Genomic DNA, 17603 nt, shown 5'->3' with positions numbered 1-17603 from the left:
ACAGGAGGGTCTGCCCTCAGCTACATCCTCTGCTAGGTAAAGGGAAGGGTTTAGCATGAATCTTTGGGAATTTTATATACTGTTTTTACCTGTAGTACTATCTGCTCACACATGTGAACTCTTTCTACCTGGACAAAGGTGATTTCATTATTATGCAGAAACATTTTTGAAGATAGACAATATAAGAGTTTGTCACGATAGTGCATAAAATTATAAGCAGCAATGGTAATTGTTAATGGTAAGAGTTATCATTTATTGAGTTCTGGGTGTAAGACACTGAGTGTCATCTTGTTTGTTTGTCAGTGTTGGCTAGTGTGACAGGTCCGTCTGTCTCTAAGACACAAAGAAATTTGATAGTTCACTTAAGGCCTGAAGTCAGAGCCAGGGATCTTAACCATTTCACAATACTGGTTCTTCCCATTCCTTGGCAAATATGCCCCAGATAATTCCCTCCAAAAAACAACAACCACAAAAACCCCCCAGACAGATAAATTACTTGTTAATAACAAGAAGTATTTTCCCTTTCGTAAATGGAAGGTAAAGGTGAAGATGGGTAGAAGGATAGACCAAGTAATTGCTCAGATGTCCCCTTATAGACAAAGTATTCTGTGGTCTTTTAAGTCCATTTGTACATCTTTTGTTGGGATATGGACTAAATCCAGTGCAATTCTGAGAAACAAGTAGGGAATTACCTGTCATTAGAGATTTAAAGATAATTGGCAAGATTTGGAATCCGGAGGAAATTTGTACAGAAGCCATCTGTGGAAAGTTTTGAAATAGCCCAGCCCTCCAGTCCTCAATTTACTTACATCTACTTGAACACGCTGGGTGGAAATGTCTCAGCTTGGGCTTTTCCTTGTCTTTTAACTGTGCCATCTTGATTTTCTCTTGTTAAATTTTCTCTCTGCTTTGGATTTAGAGTCTTGTGTCTTTTCAGAAATGTGTTCCAAACTAATAAATTATTCCCAAATGAGGATGAAGTAGTGAAATTTTTATCATGGAAAAAGAATTGTTGCAGTGTATCACCACCTGCCTCATGCATGGTGTCTTCTTCAGGAGTGTATAATCTCTCTCTTTGTGTTTTGCCTATAAGGACTTCCTTGCCACCAAGAGGAAGATGTGATGCCATTGAGCTAATGTTTAGGAGAAAATGAAGTAAGGCTGAAATTACTTGACAGCCTCCTTACGCATTTTCTGAATTTTTGTCTATGGAGACTAAGTTACCCTTCTGTGTTTTCACCCCAGAATCATGCCAAGCCCCATGGCTGCCCTTGTCTATAGGCAAGTAGGTACAGACCTAACCTTAGCTTAGGCCCAGAGCCAGGTTGCCTCTGGGTTCCTGATGCTCAAAGCAAGGAAAGGCATGATGGGGAACAGGGCGTCTTCCACTGTCCGGGCTCCAACACACCTACCCTCTGTGATCCCACAGAGTGGGAAGTACCAGCTGCTTCTTGGAGGAGTTAACTCAAGTGGCCTGTGAAGAATCTTTATTTCCTGCATTTGTGGCCTTGGCTTGAGCTTGGAGGTCAGAAGGTCTTATTCTGGGATATTCATTAACAGAACCATTTTCCCCACTAGCTGTTTTTCAGAGAACTTTGTTTCTAATTGTAATACAAAAAAATTTATCTATGACCTGCTACAGAGAATGTGTTGAAACAATCCTCACTCCTTACAAAATGGAATAGTGTGTTTCCTTGCTTCAGTTGCAGTAGCAGGAGGAGGCACCCATCTTCCCACCATGAATCCGGAACCAAGCATGTGAAAACCTGTTTCTGCTGCTGTGCCCTTTCACTTTGAGACTTTCAGACTTGAGCAGTTCATAAGCTCGTCTATGGAGAGAAGTAATTTTCCTTTGGTAGTGGCTATTTTGCAATAGTATGCCTATTGATTGGACTTTCTCACTTGTATCAAACTAATAAACTGCATAAACATAAAAGTGCTAAGTGTTAGAACTGACACCTCTCGGGGATTGTTTTTAATAAGCTTGTGTAATTAACACCTTGAACTCTTTTCCATTTACTTCTTTTGAAACCATACAAAGAACAGGGTGATGCATGTACACTAGGCACCGGCAGAGTTAATGCTGGCTTTTTAAATTATAATGAAGTCATGAAGGTTTCAGAAGTTAAAACTTGGTAGTTACTTTTAAGTGTGAGGACTGAAGAGCAGCTATGTTACTTAAAAGGAAAATTAAAACATAAAGCCATATATAAATTATTCATATTCGTTTGCCAAGCAAAGTAACTGGCACAGTGCTTGTTGCTTGATCATTTTATTTACTACTAGGTGTTTGTCTTTTCATCCATTCATTCACTCAGTACATTTATACTGAGAACTTGCTAGGCATTGACAAAACCTAGAAAAGTCTCTGTCCTCTTGGACTTGGGCACTTCAGTTAGGAGAGGGAGCAAATAGAAAGCATAAAGAGGTAATAAGGAAATTATTTTATTTTTTGGCTTCACTGGGATTTGAACTCAGGGCCTCATGCTTGTTAGGCAGATGCTCTACCAATTGAGCCACTCTACCAGTCTAAGCAAACTATTTTAGATGGCTAAAGCAGTAAGAACTGTAAGACAGAGTGGGATTAGAGACAACATATGCTGGGGAAGGAGGCTGCAACATTAGATGGGAAGTCCCCTGAGAAGAGGGTATCTGAGGAACATCCTCAGGGGATGAGGGAGGGTGAAGGGAGTAGCAGTGCAGACAGAGAGGACAAGTTCAAAGTTCTGGACAGGTTGAGAAGGTATGGAGTGTTGGAGGACTAACAAGGTGGCCGCTGCTGTTGGGGACAGTGAGCCATGAGTGGGTATGATGCATCTTTGACTTGCTGTTGAGGTCCTCATGGGGACTGTGGCTTTTAGTACTAGTGAAACCAGAGCTTGAGAAAGGGTCCTGTGCAGAGGGGTGTGGTCTGACTCAGGTTCTGGTAGAATCTCTCCACCTGCTGTGTTCAGAGGGAGGGAGCCCAGCCCAGTCCTGAATTTCTTGTGTAAAATGCAGTTGCTGAATGCTGTGCTTTGTGAATGGAAAAACACCTGGAAAACAAATACAAACAAACACATGTGTCAATAGTACATGTGGTTTCTTGGTAGCTTTCCCCCACAAAGCGGCTAACAATTAAAATAAAAATATTTGCTCTATCCGCATTATAGAGAAGAAAGTGGAATTGCCCTTTTTAACAGGGCCATCAAAAAGCATCAAAAAGTTTGGGTGGTTGTTGGGCACATCTTAGCTGGTATTTCCTTGCAGGAGATTGCTTCATTGTAAACCCAAGAGCATAAATGGGAAAAAGGTGGGTTTGTCCAAGCAAAATCTGACTAGTACAACTGTTCACCAAGAAGATTTGGCTGATCAGTTGATCAAAATGTTCATTCAGTGAAATCAGTTGCTCTTTCAAAAAAGTATTCAGTAGGTACTTAAACATTAGATGTTGCTGTAAAGCCAGTGTGATGTTAGTGAATTCCCACTCATGAACAAATTGAAAAAAATGCATGTTTTCATTCTTTCCATAATTGGTTTGGTAGAACGATGTGAATTCACTATGGATGTGTTGTTGCAGTTGTTTCTTTTGCTCTCTTAGACATAAGATGACTGTCAAGTCATTGTCACCTTGTGGAGAAAGCAGTACAAAGCAAATCCTCTCCGCTCTCAACTTCTAAGATGTTTTAAATCTAAGAGTTAGAACAAATCCATGTGCTTCCTTCCGATGCTCCTCAGAGAACTTTCACGTTATATTCTTGGCAAAAGCAAAAGTCTCTTGTGATGAAAATTGGAATTATCTTGAGGGGAAATGATGTGGTGAGGAAAGAATTTTTATCCCCAAAGAAACTGAAATAAGTTTGTCATGTCGGATGTTGTATTTTATATCGTTGCGTGTGTAGACAGGTGTAGCAACAGATAATAATCACGTATGGAAGAGAAATTTTGTGAAGCTAATGTTCTCTAAATCAGATGATCTGTACATTACAGGTCAGAATGTGGTACAGGATGAAAGCAACACATTTTGCCTATCGCCGACATTCAGAGGCGTGGTTCTTGCTCCTGAATGGAATCCTTCGCACACTGATTGCTGTAGTGTGACAGAGTTTGTCAGAAGAGAAAGTGTCATGAATGTGCTGGGAGAGGGTTAGTTGTGTCATAAAGAGTTGTTTTGGGATCCCTTGGCATTTTTCCAGGCTTCTAGTTGAATTGGTTTTTCCCTGACTTTGGAAAGGTGTCACCCGATTGGTGTCACATGAATGAAGGACTCTAAAACACTTCCCAGCAAATAGGAGCAAACAGGTTTCCCTTCAGCCTCAGACTGGGGCCTGTCTAGCTGCTCGTACCATAAAGGGAGTGTGCATGTGTTCTGTGATCTTGGTTTGCACTTGTATTTGTTTTCTTACCACACCTGGTCCAGGGAGGACCCAGTGGCTTTCCGGGTGTGTTTTCCTACTGGTCTGCCTGATGGGAGTGGGGTTCCGAGGATTCAGCCCCATATGTTCCTGATGTATTTAGGGCTTTTTAATATGGCCTGTCTTTGTTTTGAAACTCTTAATGCTGTTTTATCTCAGGATATGGGAAGATGGAGACCTTAATTAGCCGCACTACACAAGGGATTTTTTCCTTTAATCTTTTGGGTACAAGAAGCTGCTTTGAATTCCGACAAGATCTCTGACTCGAACAAGTTAAAAATTATCAGCAACTGGTAGAAATATTTAGAAATCAATAATTCCTGTGCTGTGGTTTAAGAGGCTTGGTTTCTTGTCAGCTGAGACAAGTCACTCAAAACCAATGGATGCTTTTTATTCATCTTTAAAATTAAGCCATTGAATACCCTTTTCTGTATTGAAATTCTAGGTGTCTCTGTTTACACCAAATTGGGATATATGCCCACCGTGTGATTTAACCTGGATCTATCAAATCACAGGAAGTCTTTTTGCCTTCCTGTTGGAGGATAGCTTCCTGAGTGCTTACCGAGAACTAGGTGCCCTGCTAAAGGTGAACTAGGTGCCCTGCTAAAGGTGAACTAGGTGCCCTGCTAAAGGTGAACTAGGTGCACTGCTAAAGGTGTACTAGGTGCCCTGCTAAAGGTGTACTAGGTGCCCTGCTAAAGGTGTACTAGGTGCCCTGCTAAAGGTGAACTAGGTGCACTGCTAAAGGTGTACTAGGTGCCCTGCTAAAGGTGAACTAGGTGCACTGCTAAAGGTGTACTAGGTGCCCTGCTAAAGGTGTACTAGGTGCCCTGCTAAAGGTGTACTAGGTGCCCTGCTAAAGGTGTACTAGGTGCCCTGCTAAAGGTGAACTAGGTGCACTGCTAAAGGTGAACTAGGTGCACTGCTAAAGGTGTACTAGGTGCCCTGCTAAAGGTGTACTAGGTGCACTGCTAAAGGTGTACTAGGTGCACTGCTAAAGGTGTACTAGGTGCCCTGCTAAAGGTGAACTAGGTGCACTGCTAAAGGTGCACAGATTTATTTCATTGGGCCCCATTAGAGCCTGTGGGGTAGCAGTGTCATTGCCGTTTTGCAGACGAGGAAGAAGAGACTGCACAAGGTTAAATATCTAACTCTGGATCCCCAGCTAGTAACAGTCAAATAGAGTTAAATGCAAGACCACCTAACCCGCAGACTAAGTTCCTAGGGGCTGCCTGGTTCTTCCTCATGTGGGCGGCCCTTATTCTGTTCAGCTTTTCTTTTCCTGATTGAGTGAGGCCGAACCTAGAAAATGGACTAATCTCTAGCAGCTTTTGACCTTGTCTTCACTGTTGAGAAGCTGCAGTCTTTTCTATGGCAAAGGTGGCCCTGCCAGGGATCACAGGGGTGCACACTGGTGATGGTTCTCCAGGGCCACTTTATTGGGGTCAGCTGCATTCATGGTTTCATAACTGGACAGAGATATAATAGAGGAGAGCCTGGCAAGGACAAGATGGGCTTCCTGGATCCATTCCCCATTTGTTAGCAGGAGTTTCTAGTGGGTGAGGGGCAAGTTACTATTGATTCACAGGTTCCAGCTGAGAGTTCTATGTTGAGGTTTTTATGTGGAATGCAAAGTTAATGAAATCAGGGTCACTGCTTTCCAAATCTCTTTGATTTAGTTGTCAGTGAGGCGTATGACATGGAATTCAATGTTTCTTTCCAGCAAAGTGCTTTCACTGTGTCTCCTAGATTAAGTCTATGGCCATTGAATCCACAAAGAAGCCCAAAAGCTGGGTTCCTTCCCCTTCCTGTCCTGCCATACCTCTGCAGTCTAACTCTTTAGCCACCCAAAGTAGCTCGTCATCTTGGAACAGGTTAGACTGTCTCCCAAAGCAAAAAAATTACAGTTGTCCCTTCTGTCTGCAGCCACATTTCCTGCCTCCTCCCTCAGTTTTTCACTTGTCCACTTGTCACAGTTTCTATGACATAGTTCCTCTTTCGTTCTCTCACTCACGAGGCTGTTTTATGGGTGTAAGGTCAGTGGGAACAAGGACTGACTAAACGATTCCCATTATATATCAAAATGCTGCTTTTAGGGGGAAGTCTCAATTGGTAATTGCACAATCTCAAGGAGAGACATCAGTTCTACTGCCCTCCATTCACTCATGCAGACACTGGACAGCTATTTCTCAGGCATCTGCTTAAATATTAGGTATGTTGTAAAAATCAAGAAGTCCTGGCCAAAGCTTTCTTTGTTTGTTTTTTTGTTCTCTTAGTGACAACAAACACATAAACATATAAAAGCTCCATTTTTTTTTTTCCGGTATTGGGGCTTGAACTCAGGGCCTTCACCTCGAGCCACTCCACCAACCCAATTTTTTGTGATAGGGTTTTTTGGGATAGGGTCTTGCGAACTATTTGCCCAGGCTGGCTTCGAACTGCGATCCTCCTGATTTCTGCCTCCTGAGTAGCTAGGATTATAGGAGTGAGCCACCTGCACCTGGCAAAAGCCTCCTTTTAAAACCTCTTTACAGTGGGAAATTTACAAATGTTTGTAAGAGCAGAGAGGACATGTTTAAGAACATGTTCTACCAGTAGAATTTAAACCACGACTAATCTCATTTCATCTTGACCCAAGGATTCTGAAGCAGATCCAGACACCAGGTCAAGCTATTTGCATGTGACATGGGGGATGAATGGTTTATACTGATGCAGAAGGTCAGGGACCATGCAATGACCATTTAGTTTTTTTTTTAAATGTTGAGTTTTGGCAGCTACACCAAGAAACAGCTGAATTAGCTTTAGTGACAAGTACCAGTCAAGTTTGATTGAGTTGTCTGGGCTGCTGTGTCTCACTTACCAGTGGTTCTGTGGAGAGATAGGAGGAAATCAGGCAGCGTCAAGGCCAGTCTGATTCCATACAGGGATCACACCTTTTTGCTCTTGCTACGACAGAATATAGTTTTCAAAAAGCTCACTACACTTGAATATTGAATTGTTTCACTACATTGCCAGAAATTTCAGGGTTCTTCTGAGATTAATGTACAGAATCCTAAGAATATCCTAGATCTCCTTTTCCCAGTCAGATCTTGATTGGTCCAATACTTCATGAAAATGCCCACATCCTCAGGTTGGTGTGCCAAAGGCAGCCTGAGAAAACACAAAGCATGATTCATGCTTATCCCATCTGTGTAAAACTGTGACTTTATTCCCACCCAACCAATTGTGCTGTTTTTTTCCAAATCTGCGAATCTTAAGCTCAGAGCAGTTTAGAAGTGGGAAATGGGCTCAATCTAAAATTGCCATCTGCTAAATCCAAATGTCTGTTTTGAGCCTGGGTCTATACTTGTACTTTTTAAAAGCAGATGATCATGTCTCTGCATTTTTAAGATCTTAGGGTTCCTGCCACTCATAGCTCTTTCAGAACTTTTAATCCCAAATTTACGTTATACATACAGCTTAATAATTCTCTTCAACAAGTCCCATAACTTACCATCCAACTGCGTTAAAATAAACCAAGTGATGCACTTTGCTTTTCTGTCTAGTAATAATAAGCATTTGATTTCTTGATTTCGTATATTTCATACTTAGCACCGAGCACAGCATCTGGAAGGCAGTAGGTGTTCAGTACATTTTATTTGAATTAGTGAAATACCCTTTAAACTGTTGACGATGGAAGAGCAAAACTTGTAGTCATTGTCACTTTCTTCTTCATACTTGGCAATCAACATGATACTCAACGTGATACTCAGAGGTGCCAGTGGATGGGAAGGTGGAGGTGGTGCCAGTATAAATGGAATTGTTTCTTTCCCTCTCTCCCTCATTCCTTCTTCCCTCCCTCCATCCTTCCCCTCTCCCTCCCTCCCTCACTTCTTTCCACCCATCCTTCCTTTCAATGCTGGGGTGGAACCCAGAGTCTCACACATTCCAGGCAAGTGCTCTACCACTGAGCCACACCAGCTCAGTAGGGCTTTTTTCCATGCCATTTAGCTTCTCTGTCCCATGGCCAGTAAACTGAGTTTGTTCATACTTAGACTAAGCTTTAAATTCATTCTCAACAGGTCCATAGTGGTTACTAGCTCATGCATGAGATTTTGGTAGTAACATTTTTGCTGAAAATCTCAATAAAGACTTTTGCATTCTAGGGTCAAGCAGACTGTTGGAACTAAGGGAGGGACATGAGAGGCAAAGGTGATTCTACTGGGGCTTTCTCTCCTTCCCTCCCTCCCTCCCTCCCTTCCTTCCTTCCTTCCTTCCTTCCACACAGGTTCTTGCTATTTGGACCACACTGTCTTAGCCTTCCACGTGCTGGGATTACAAGTATGCTGTGCTTAACTACATTGTGCAATGTCAATTAAGTAAATGCTGGTCCTAAATGTCAAAATTCATTTTAAGACCCTCTGTGGACCCTTCCCAGTGTGTTTCCAAGGTTATTGAGGGCCACCAGAGATAGCTTGTGTGAGATTTCGAAGCAGGAAGTGGCTCAGCAACAGCCATGTTTTAGAATCTGAAAGGAGGTGAAGGTTGCCAGGCCATGGGCTCGCACATGGTGTCACTGGTCTGTTGGCCTACCTTGTGGGCACGAGGCAGCACCTGGATTCACATTCACTGGTGTCTTATTTTTCAGTGGTTGCTTTTGCAGTGCTGGAATGGAACACAGGGTCTTGCGACTTTGTGAATGAATGCTAGGCAAGTGCTCTACCCTCCACCCCCCTGCCCCTTGCGTATTTTTAACGTAAGTAATTATAGTTATAGACAGATTGAATTGATATTAATAAGTTCTCAAAAGTAAATATAACATATAAGATATAGATTATAAAATATATTAATAAATAAATTATACATTTGTTGAGCAAGTTCTATGCCCCCATTTTTTCTCTGATTTTTTTTTTTCACCAGATAGTTGAAGCCCACAGCTCTAAAGTTGGGAGCTAACAGAGCTGTGGGAAGGAGTGGTCAGTCTGGCCTCGTGTGAGGCCATTCATTTTTTTTAGGAGTGGATTTGCGTTCACTGGGATACACCCATGCACAGTAGTAGGTCTATGGTCACTGTGACCACATTTGCCAAGGTGAGAATTACACACAGGCTTTGACAAGTTGTGGGAGTTTTTGGAGTGGGGAATGGAAGGTATGAAGTCAGCCCTCCTCGGCCTCCCGCCATGTGGGCAAGTCGCCTCCAGGGCCACCCTTGCCATCAGCATGACCTCATACTGTCCCTTTAGTGTATGCTTTTAGTTGTTATGCATTAAATTTTTTCCTTAAATGTATTCCAGTTGAAACCATCTGTGGAAATGCTGGAAATGATACCTTAGAGAAAAATATTTGAGATAAATTATTCTACATTCAATGAATTTCTCCAAAATAATGGGATGAGATGGGATGACTGAGCTGGTACTAACAGTGACAGTGCACAGAGTCGATGAGGCTGAACAAGGAAACCAAAATTAAGTTCTTTTTTATGCTTGTAGCAATTTTACCTGCAAGGTTGCTGGAAGTGTTTATCACCTCATAATCTTTAAGCAAGCTAATTAAGAATGAAAATACATTGTGAAAGTCATTCCACAAATCAGCTTGACTTTGTTGTATTGTAGTGATTTCTTTTAATGGATTTGGCTTGTGGAGTGTGTGTACACAAGCACACACACACACACACACACCCCTCCAACCCTCTCCAGAACAGCAAGGAGCAATATAAACATAACATGTAATTCATATTACATAAAATATATTGTATATGTACTTATAAGGACAGAAGACAAACAATGAATGAGTTAGGAGTCTGTTCCCTTTCTTTCCTGCAATCTACAGCAACACATTTGGGTGTTCCCTTGGGGTTCCTTCTTTATAGATACATAAAATACCAAGACCACAGTTCATTTGTGTATAATTTGCATAGAATAGATTACATTGTCTCCTGGTGTTTTCAGAGAGCAAAAATAACTGTATACTTGCCTTCTGTTTTCATAGTACTCTTGAGTTTTCATGTTTTCCAGAGACAGAAGTGTACTGGGATAAATCTCAGAAATTCTGGTGAACCAATTATTGAGAGAAATGCATTTTGTCCCACTGAACTGTTTGGTTCAAAGTGCTTTGTCCCATATTTTTATATTGGTTGTATAAAAGATGTGCCCTATGACCTTGGGACAGTTACACAAGTTGGGCTTGCCCTGAGCTGACCTGGTAGTGGGGCCAAAGGTTTAATTGTACCAAGTGCAGTGGACGGCCATAGGAATTGTGCTGTGACCTAGTTCTGTAATAGAAAAGGAAGGAGATTTTGAATTTGCTTGTATTTTTTCTTCTTCTTTTTAAAGACAGGGATGGGAAAATTCCTGTACAATGATAATGTGACTCAAAATTGCACAATCTCCTTTAAAAAAAATCTTTTGAGGAAATAGGCTTCCCTCTGTTCCTGAATTTGGACTAATAATTGCTTTAACCTAGGGCATGAGAACCAAGGAGGAAAAAAAAGAAAGAAGTGAAACAGATTAGGCAAATTATAAACTCTAGACCACAAACTTTGAATACCTTAAAGAATCTACTTCAGTATTCTGACAGTGCCATTTGTTAGAGTATGTAGAGATGGTTTCAAGTTGTATCATAGCTACAAGTTGATTTTAGAACATTGGTCCTGCTTGACACTGGCATTGTGGGTGTAGAGTCAGACACTGGCTTCAGATTCCCCCAGAGAAAGATGGAGTAAGTGTGGTACTGTTGAAACATCAGCTGCATTAATCAAATTCCCTACAGAATCAGATTGAAAATACATTTAGTGGGAGTAAATATTTTCCCTGAGTAGATCTTACCTATCTCAAATAAGAACAAGCTGGATAAAAATGATGCAGAGGTTGCTAGATAGTTTTGAAAGAACATGGAGTTTAACACACACACACACACACACACACACACACACACACATGCACGCGTGCAAGCTTATGGACTTTTATATGATGGACTCACACATATGCACGAGTGCACAAAAGAAGATGGACTTTTATATTATGGACTCAGAAAAGCCATGTGTAATGTATACAATTGACAATTTGGGGATAAGTTATACCATTGATATCATCGAGGCCATAAACATTCATCATCTCCTGAAGTTTCCTTCCTCTTCCTTTGTCATTATTATTTTTCTTCTTTTAAGAGTCTGGAGTTTGAATGGAGGAAGAGAAAATCACCAGGTAGTTTAGTGGTGCCATTTATTGGGACATAAAAGATTTTTTGGCAGGGGGAGGGGTGGCAGACAAGATCTACATTTTAAAACAAATTCTTTTGCCTTTCTTTCTTGACATTTAAATCATCAAAATGGATGAAAGTGGTAATTATGGGAACTCACTGCACATCTGGAAGGTGATATGGGATCCTTAGGGGCAGCTGTCCACCCCACCGTAAATTATTACCTGCTGAGCACTACGTGAGGAGTGGCTAAGGCACCGTCCTGGGGGCGTGAAATATTGGCTGTCTCTGGCCTGACTTGAGTTGAACAACTGTTGTCTTCCTCATGAGCAACAGGTATGTTTTTCAAATCCCCAAATTGTTGGGGGAGTTTTGAGGGATTTGGAATGGAATAGAAAATTACATTTTTGTAATAGTAAGTAGAAAAAAAGGCAGGAGATTGAAAACAACTGAAGAGGTGACTTCGAAGGTGTCCCCAGGACATCTGAGAGGAGAAAAAAGTAGCTTGAACATAGTTATATAAATAATTGATTGTAATATTTTCTGCTGGCTTCCACTGGCCCAAGAACACTCAGTTGTGACAGGTCACACAGTTCACAAGTGTGAGAAGCTGGTCATTTTTGAGAGAAGCCAGGATTCCAAATACAGTGTTGTAGTATAGACAGTACAACTAGACACCTCTGCATGACCAAGCCAGGGATGATTTCCATTCAAGAGCAGTGAGCCGCAGGGAACACATGAGATATGACCCCGTTAGCAAGCTCAATTGCTTGGTAGCAAACATGTATGTTGTTTACCTAGGGTGAACTCAGAAGTTTCTGAATCACCTGCAGAGAGATCAAGACAACTCTGAAGAGCCCAGAGTCTTCCAGGGTCCGGGTTATCATGGGGACCTGGGATGTGATGCATGAAAATGTATTTTCAGGAACAGTTGTTATAAAAGAGAAGGGTATTTCTTTGTCATTTCTGGCACATGCTAAGAAAACAGGAGCTGTTCAGGTCTGGCACCCTGGCTCACACCTGTAATCCAAGCTACTCAGCAGGTAGACATTGGGAGGCTCATGGTTCTAGGCTAGCCCTGGGCAAAACTGTAAGACCCTATCTGAAAAGTAACTAAAGCAAAAAAAAAAAAAGACTGCAGTTGTGGCTTAAATGGTATAGCCAAGCACTAGGCCCCGAGTTCAAATCCCAGTACCAGGGGAAAAAAAAGCCAACAACATATAAAAGATACTCATTGTAGTATCTACTGCAGTGAATATGGATGGCGAGGGCTGTTTCTTTGAAGTGTAAGAAACAAATTTCTGTAGGTTAATAGAAGGCCAATGCCCTGATGTCAAAAGTCAACCAGTTCCTCTCATCTGAACAACTGCCCAGGTACTTCCTGGGGCAGTGTGGATGCCCACCTTGACCTCCCAGGAGCTGGATGTGTGTCGGGGGGGAGAGATGAGGGGTCGGAGGTGGTGGGGCTGCAGTGGTGGGGTGAAGACCTGAGTTGTGCATCCTTCACTTCTGGAGGCTGGTGCCTGTTGCCATCTGGCTCCTGCAGGCCTCAGCTACCTTTCTTGATCTTGTTGGGAATAGAGACTAGAGGTGAAGGGGACCCATAACTAGGCTGGTACTTTTGGGGTTGATTTTACAGGGTGGCATAGAAGGCTCTCGGTGGAGGGAGACCTGGTCAGCTCTCTGCTTAGCAAGCTCCTGGCATCGAGGGCAGGTGGGGAAGGAGACAGGCACAGAAGCTGGAGGTCTATATTGGTGCTGGGCTTGTGCAGGTATGGTCGCTCTGAGACGAGTCAGGGCAGTCCTCAAGATCTTGATTTGACTAGCATGCTATATTTCAGGAACCCCATCTTAAGGTATTCTTGTCTGACTCCCTCTCTCCCCAGAGATTCTGTTTTCAGGCATTTTTCCTCCTCTAGGCCAGCAGAGAACTGCCTTGTGCAGGCCCACAGGGGTCTGCAGAAGATTCCTGTCTTGCCCACTGTTACTTCCCTACTGGAAACTTGGCAGTGGACTTCTGAAAGGGGAGGATGGGCTCTCACCTCATGTGTTGTGTCTCGCCTGCCTTCTCAGACAGACCGACTGCAGAGAGACAACGACTTTTGCCTGGACATGTTCAAATGTTCAAAGATGCTCTGCGCTGGGAACTTTGAAGCACTTTCCTTAAACACAGAACATGTGGGAAAGGAACAAAGCTTCTAGAAAATCATTTCTCTCGGTTTCTGTTTCTCTCTTCCCCCAGTTCCTAAAATCAGGGAATGCAGAAATGGGGTGAGGTGATCGCTTGCTCTGACCCAGGCTGCCTGACCAGGGCTGAGGTGTTAGCAGCAGAGAGGCTTTGGGAGAATTGGAATCCCCAGCCTCTCTTGCACCTAGGGCTGTTCACAGTGGTGGACGTGTTGCTGTGGATGAGGGTCAGTGGCCAGTCTGTCATGTGGAAAATGAGTACCACGTTTAGGTTGTTTAAAAGTTCCATTTTCCTTGATTGTCTTGGCAAAACCATGTTACTTGGCTGTCTTGGTAAAGTCATTTATTCCTACCAAAGGGAGGACAGGTTGAGAGATAGAGTGTCTTTCTGAATGGAGGACGTGATAGAAGAATGTATACCACACAAAGGCACAAGAGATTTCTGTCATCCTCTCTGTGTGTTCAGACATGCACTGAGGACAGCTCTGTGTCTGCCCTCAGGGAAAACTACAGTGCCAATACCATTTTGCCGAGGTGTTGGGGCTACATAAGGCTGCACACTTACTCAGTGCCTAGCAGTCTGTGCCTCACACACGCGCATGCTGCTTTATCAGTACCCACTGTGAGGTGGGGCTGTTACTACTCCAGTGTCACCATGAGGTTGAGAAATGAGCCTGAGGCCACTTAACCAGAGAGGCAGCAGAGCTGGGTGTAAACTCAGAGTAACAACCTGGGCAGTCACTTCCAGGAAGAGACAAGTGACATGTTTACTTATTTATTTAGGTGAACTTGTAACATGTGCTCTTGCCCTTGTATTTGGACTGATGAATGCATAATAAGTCTAATGAATAATATGAATATTAATGACTACAACAATGAATAATGAATATAAACACACTAACGACTAAGGTTTCAAGGGTCTTGGGGAAGGCAGGCATTATGCCCCAAATGCAGCGGTCAACATGGAGTTCAGACTTCTTGGGCTCCAATCAGAGTTTCTGGAGGAGGCCTGGCATCTGTCTCTAGAAGCTTCCTGGGAGACAAGAATTAGGCCACAATTAGGGATTGGGGATCCTGTTACCGTGCCCTTGCTAAAAGCTCTTTCCTGGCACCTCCTCTCTTAGCCCCACACTCAGGCAAAGAGGTATGGGCTGGTGACCTTGACTTTGGCCCCAAGTTGCCCAGTGGGGAACCTATTCTTTGCTTGATAGATAGCCCTGGGATCTGGTGACAATCACTCATCTTCTCTGAGCTACCGTGTGCCCATTGGGACAGTGAGAAACAGGTCTCATCTCAGAGTGTGTCCTGAGAGTGAGATCTCACACATAAAACAGCCTGGCACATGTCCACCAGGTAGTAAATATCCACCATTATTCCTGGAGACGCTGTGTGGAGGTTGATCAGATGGCATGGGGTTTTTCCCAGGTAAACTGACCTGACCACCTTTGTTCTTTTCCTGTCTCTTGCTCCCCTCCCTCTTCCCTGTCAGGATGGTTCACTGGGAAACATTGACGACCTGGCGCAGCAGTACGCAGATTATTACAACACCTGCATCTCTGACGTGTGCGAGAGGATGGAGGAGCTGCGGAAGCGGCGTGTTTCCCAGGACCTGGATGTGGTGAGTGAGTGGCTCTGGGCATGTGCTGTGCTCTGCTGAGCGGGTGGTTTGCACTGGGGCTCCTGGTCGGCCAGCCTGTGGTCCTTCTGACAGTCCTAGCCAGTCCCAGAGCACCAGGCTGCAGGCTGCTGTCCTAGTGTACCATAAAAAAAATTAGATTCCCAAAGGACCAATGCTTTTTTTCTGCAGGTGTTAAGCTGAATGAGGGTGGGTTGGGGCAATAGGTAACCACATTTTTGTCATCATTAAAAGGCTACATTTGCTATTTTTCTTTTTTAATTTTAAGGGGAAAAGATGTTTTTACTATTGACTGGTGTGCACTACACCTTTACCGACTCAAATACCAAAGGCAAGGTCTTTCCTTCTTTCTTCTGTTTTTTAAAAAATAAAATAAAATTTAAAAAAGCAAGAAATCACCCATAATATCTGACTACTAATGTGGGTGTTTAGAGGTCTTTCAGTGTTTTTCTGGACATTTTAAAATCTTCAGTACAGTCCTCCTGTGTATGTGTTAAAAAATCATTTCCTGCTTTTTTACTTAACACTTAATAAAGTATAATAACAGCTCTTCTTCCAGGCCAGTCACCATCTTGTGCTTGACTCTGTTCTCTTCTCTCACTGAGGGACAATTCATTTAGCTGCTCTGTAAAGACTTCTGTGATTGTAATTAGTGGCACATTTGGACTTGCATATGATAAATAGTAAGTAAATGATTTAAGAGTGCTCTGTAGTCCATATGCATCTTGGCAGTTCCATGTTGCACATTTGTTATAAAATGTAAAATACCTTACTGAAATGTCAGATTTATCAGTTTAAACTTGCACCTGTTGGATTCATTTTAGTTCCATGCTTTTTAGATCATCATATTTCATGTACTGGCATCAGGACCTCCGCTGGAGAGGAAGGCAGAAGAGGAGGCTCAGTCCCTGATCTGGGTAGCTCCTTATGAACCCGCTCATATTTTTTGGAGACAGGGTGTCACTTCATAGTCCAGACTGGCTTTGAACTCATGATCTTCCCACCTCAGCCTCTTGAATGCTGGGATTACAGGTGGATGCCATCATGCCCAGCCTTATTTATCCTTTTTGAAAATTTTCTATAAGTCTACATAGGGTGGGGAAAAAAAACCCAAGAATTAAGTAATTTAGAACTAAGAACAGGTAATTCTTTTATTAATAATTCTGCATGTTCTCTAAGAGGATTCCTGTTCTAGAAGGGACCACTGATGTATATTCTGTGAGTGAGTGTGGACTGTTTCTATCTAATGATGCAAGTAGAGCTCTTTCTTCAAAGAGTCCCTGGGTCAGGGTGACATCACATCATGACTGCCATGTGTAAGTCATGCACTTTCCTTCTTGTTCACTCATTTCGTTATCTGCAGGGATTGGCATTGGCTCAGTAGAGCCGAATGAGGCTGAGAAGTGGCAGTCAGGGAGAAAGCCATTGTACCAGGAGTCTAACATCTTGGCTCAGGCCTGCATGTGGGCTTCATCATTGCCAAGGGATTTCTTCCCCTATCACTTTGTCCCCTGGCCTGTGCGAACGGCAGAGTCATTTCTTTCTCAGAAAGTCACGTCCGATGTCGAAGGAAGCTTATGCTGTACTGAAATAATCAGGAGTCCTGTTAGGGCACAGTTAATGACAATATACTTGCATCTTGGCCCCTGGGCTACATCCTCATCTCTCAATTCTTGAATGTTGCAGGTTTGACCTGGAGTTGCATACTGTAGGGTCTCCCTGGACACTTCACTGTGTAAGGAAATGAAGGCTGAGAATTGGTAGACGATTGTTGACAGCACTGTTTTCAGAGTTCTGGCTGGTCTGAGGTTTGGGGTTACCATAATCTTCCCATAGCATTCAGGATCCTTGAAAGACAGCTTCTGGCAGGAAAGGAGGGTAAACAGCCTCCTTTCCATTTAGACAGATGGACCTAATTTGGTGTGCTCTGTTCCAGAGCAGCAAAAGATAGTCTGGGGAAAAAAACCAAAACCCACCACACAAGCTTAATTAATTCCCATCAAAGGTGTAAGAACTTGGTGGTGAGTAAAACTGATGGGCGCTAATTTAAGCCAGGCTGGACGTTCATGACTGTTGAGTCTTTAAATTGTACTTAGTGAGAAAAGTGAGGTCCCAAGTGACATTCAGATCCTTTTTCTATGAAATTCCAGGCGTGTTGTAGTGGGGAAGAGAGGAAATTTCAAACTGCTGACGATCGGGTTAGGTGCTGA

At 42.9% G+C, this 17603-nt stretch overlaps 1 protein-coding gene across 4 annotated transcripts in view; it reads left to right on the top strand.

Annotated features, from left to right (window-relative positions):
• The window catches only part of Sash1 (SAM and SH3 domain containing 1), a 280149-nt gene that overhangs the window by 138408 nt on the left and 124138 nt on the right, over positions 1 to 17603 (top strand). For all 4 annotated transcript variants that reach the window (XM_074072429.1, XM_074072428.1, XM_074072427.1 and 1 more), the window contains exon 2: positions 15247 to 15375. In XM_074072429.1, the coding sequence (XP_073928530.1) occupies positions 15247 to 15375 (129 nt within the window). The remainder of the gene's footprint in view (positions 1 to 15246; positions 15376 to 17603) is intronic.

Source organism: Castor canadensis, chromosome 1 (genome assembly GCF_047511655.1).
Source record: "Castor canadensis chromosome 1, mCasCan1.hap1v2, whole genome shotgun sequence".
In the NCBI taxonomy this organism is placed as follows: Eukaryota; Metazoa; Chordata; class Mammalia; order Rodentia; family Castoridae; genus Castor; species Castor canadensis.
This window is presented reverse-complemented; position numbering and strand designations above follow the sequence as displayed.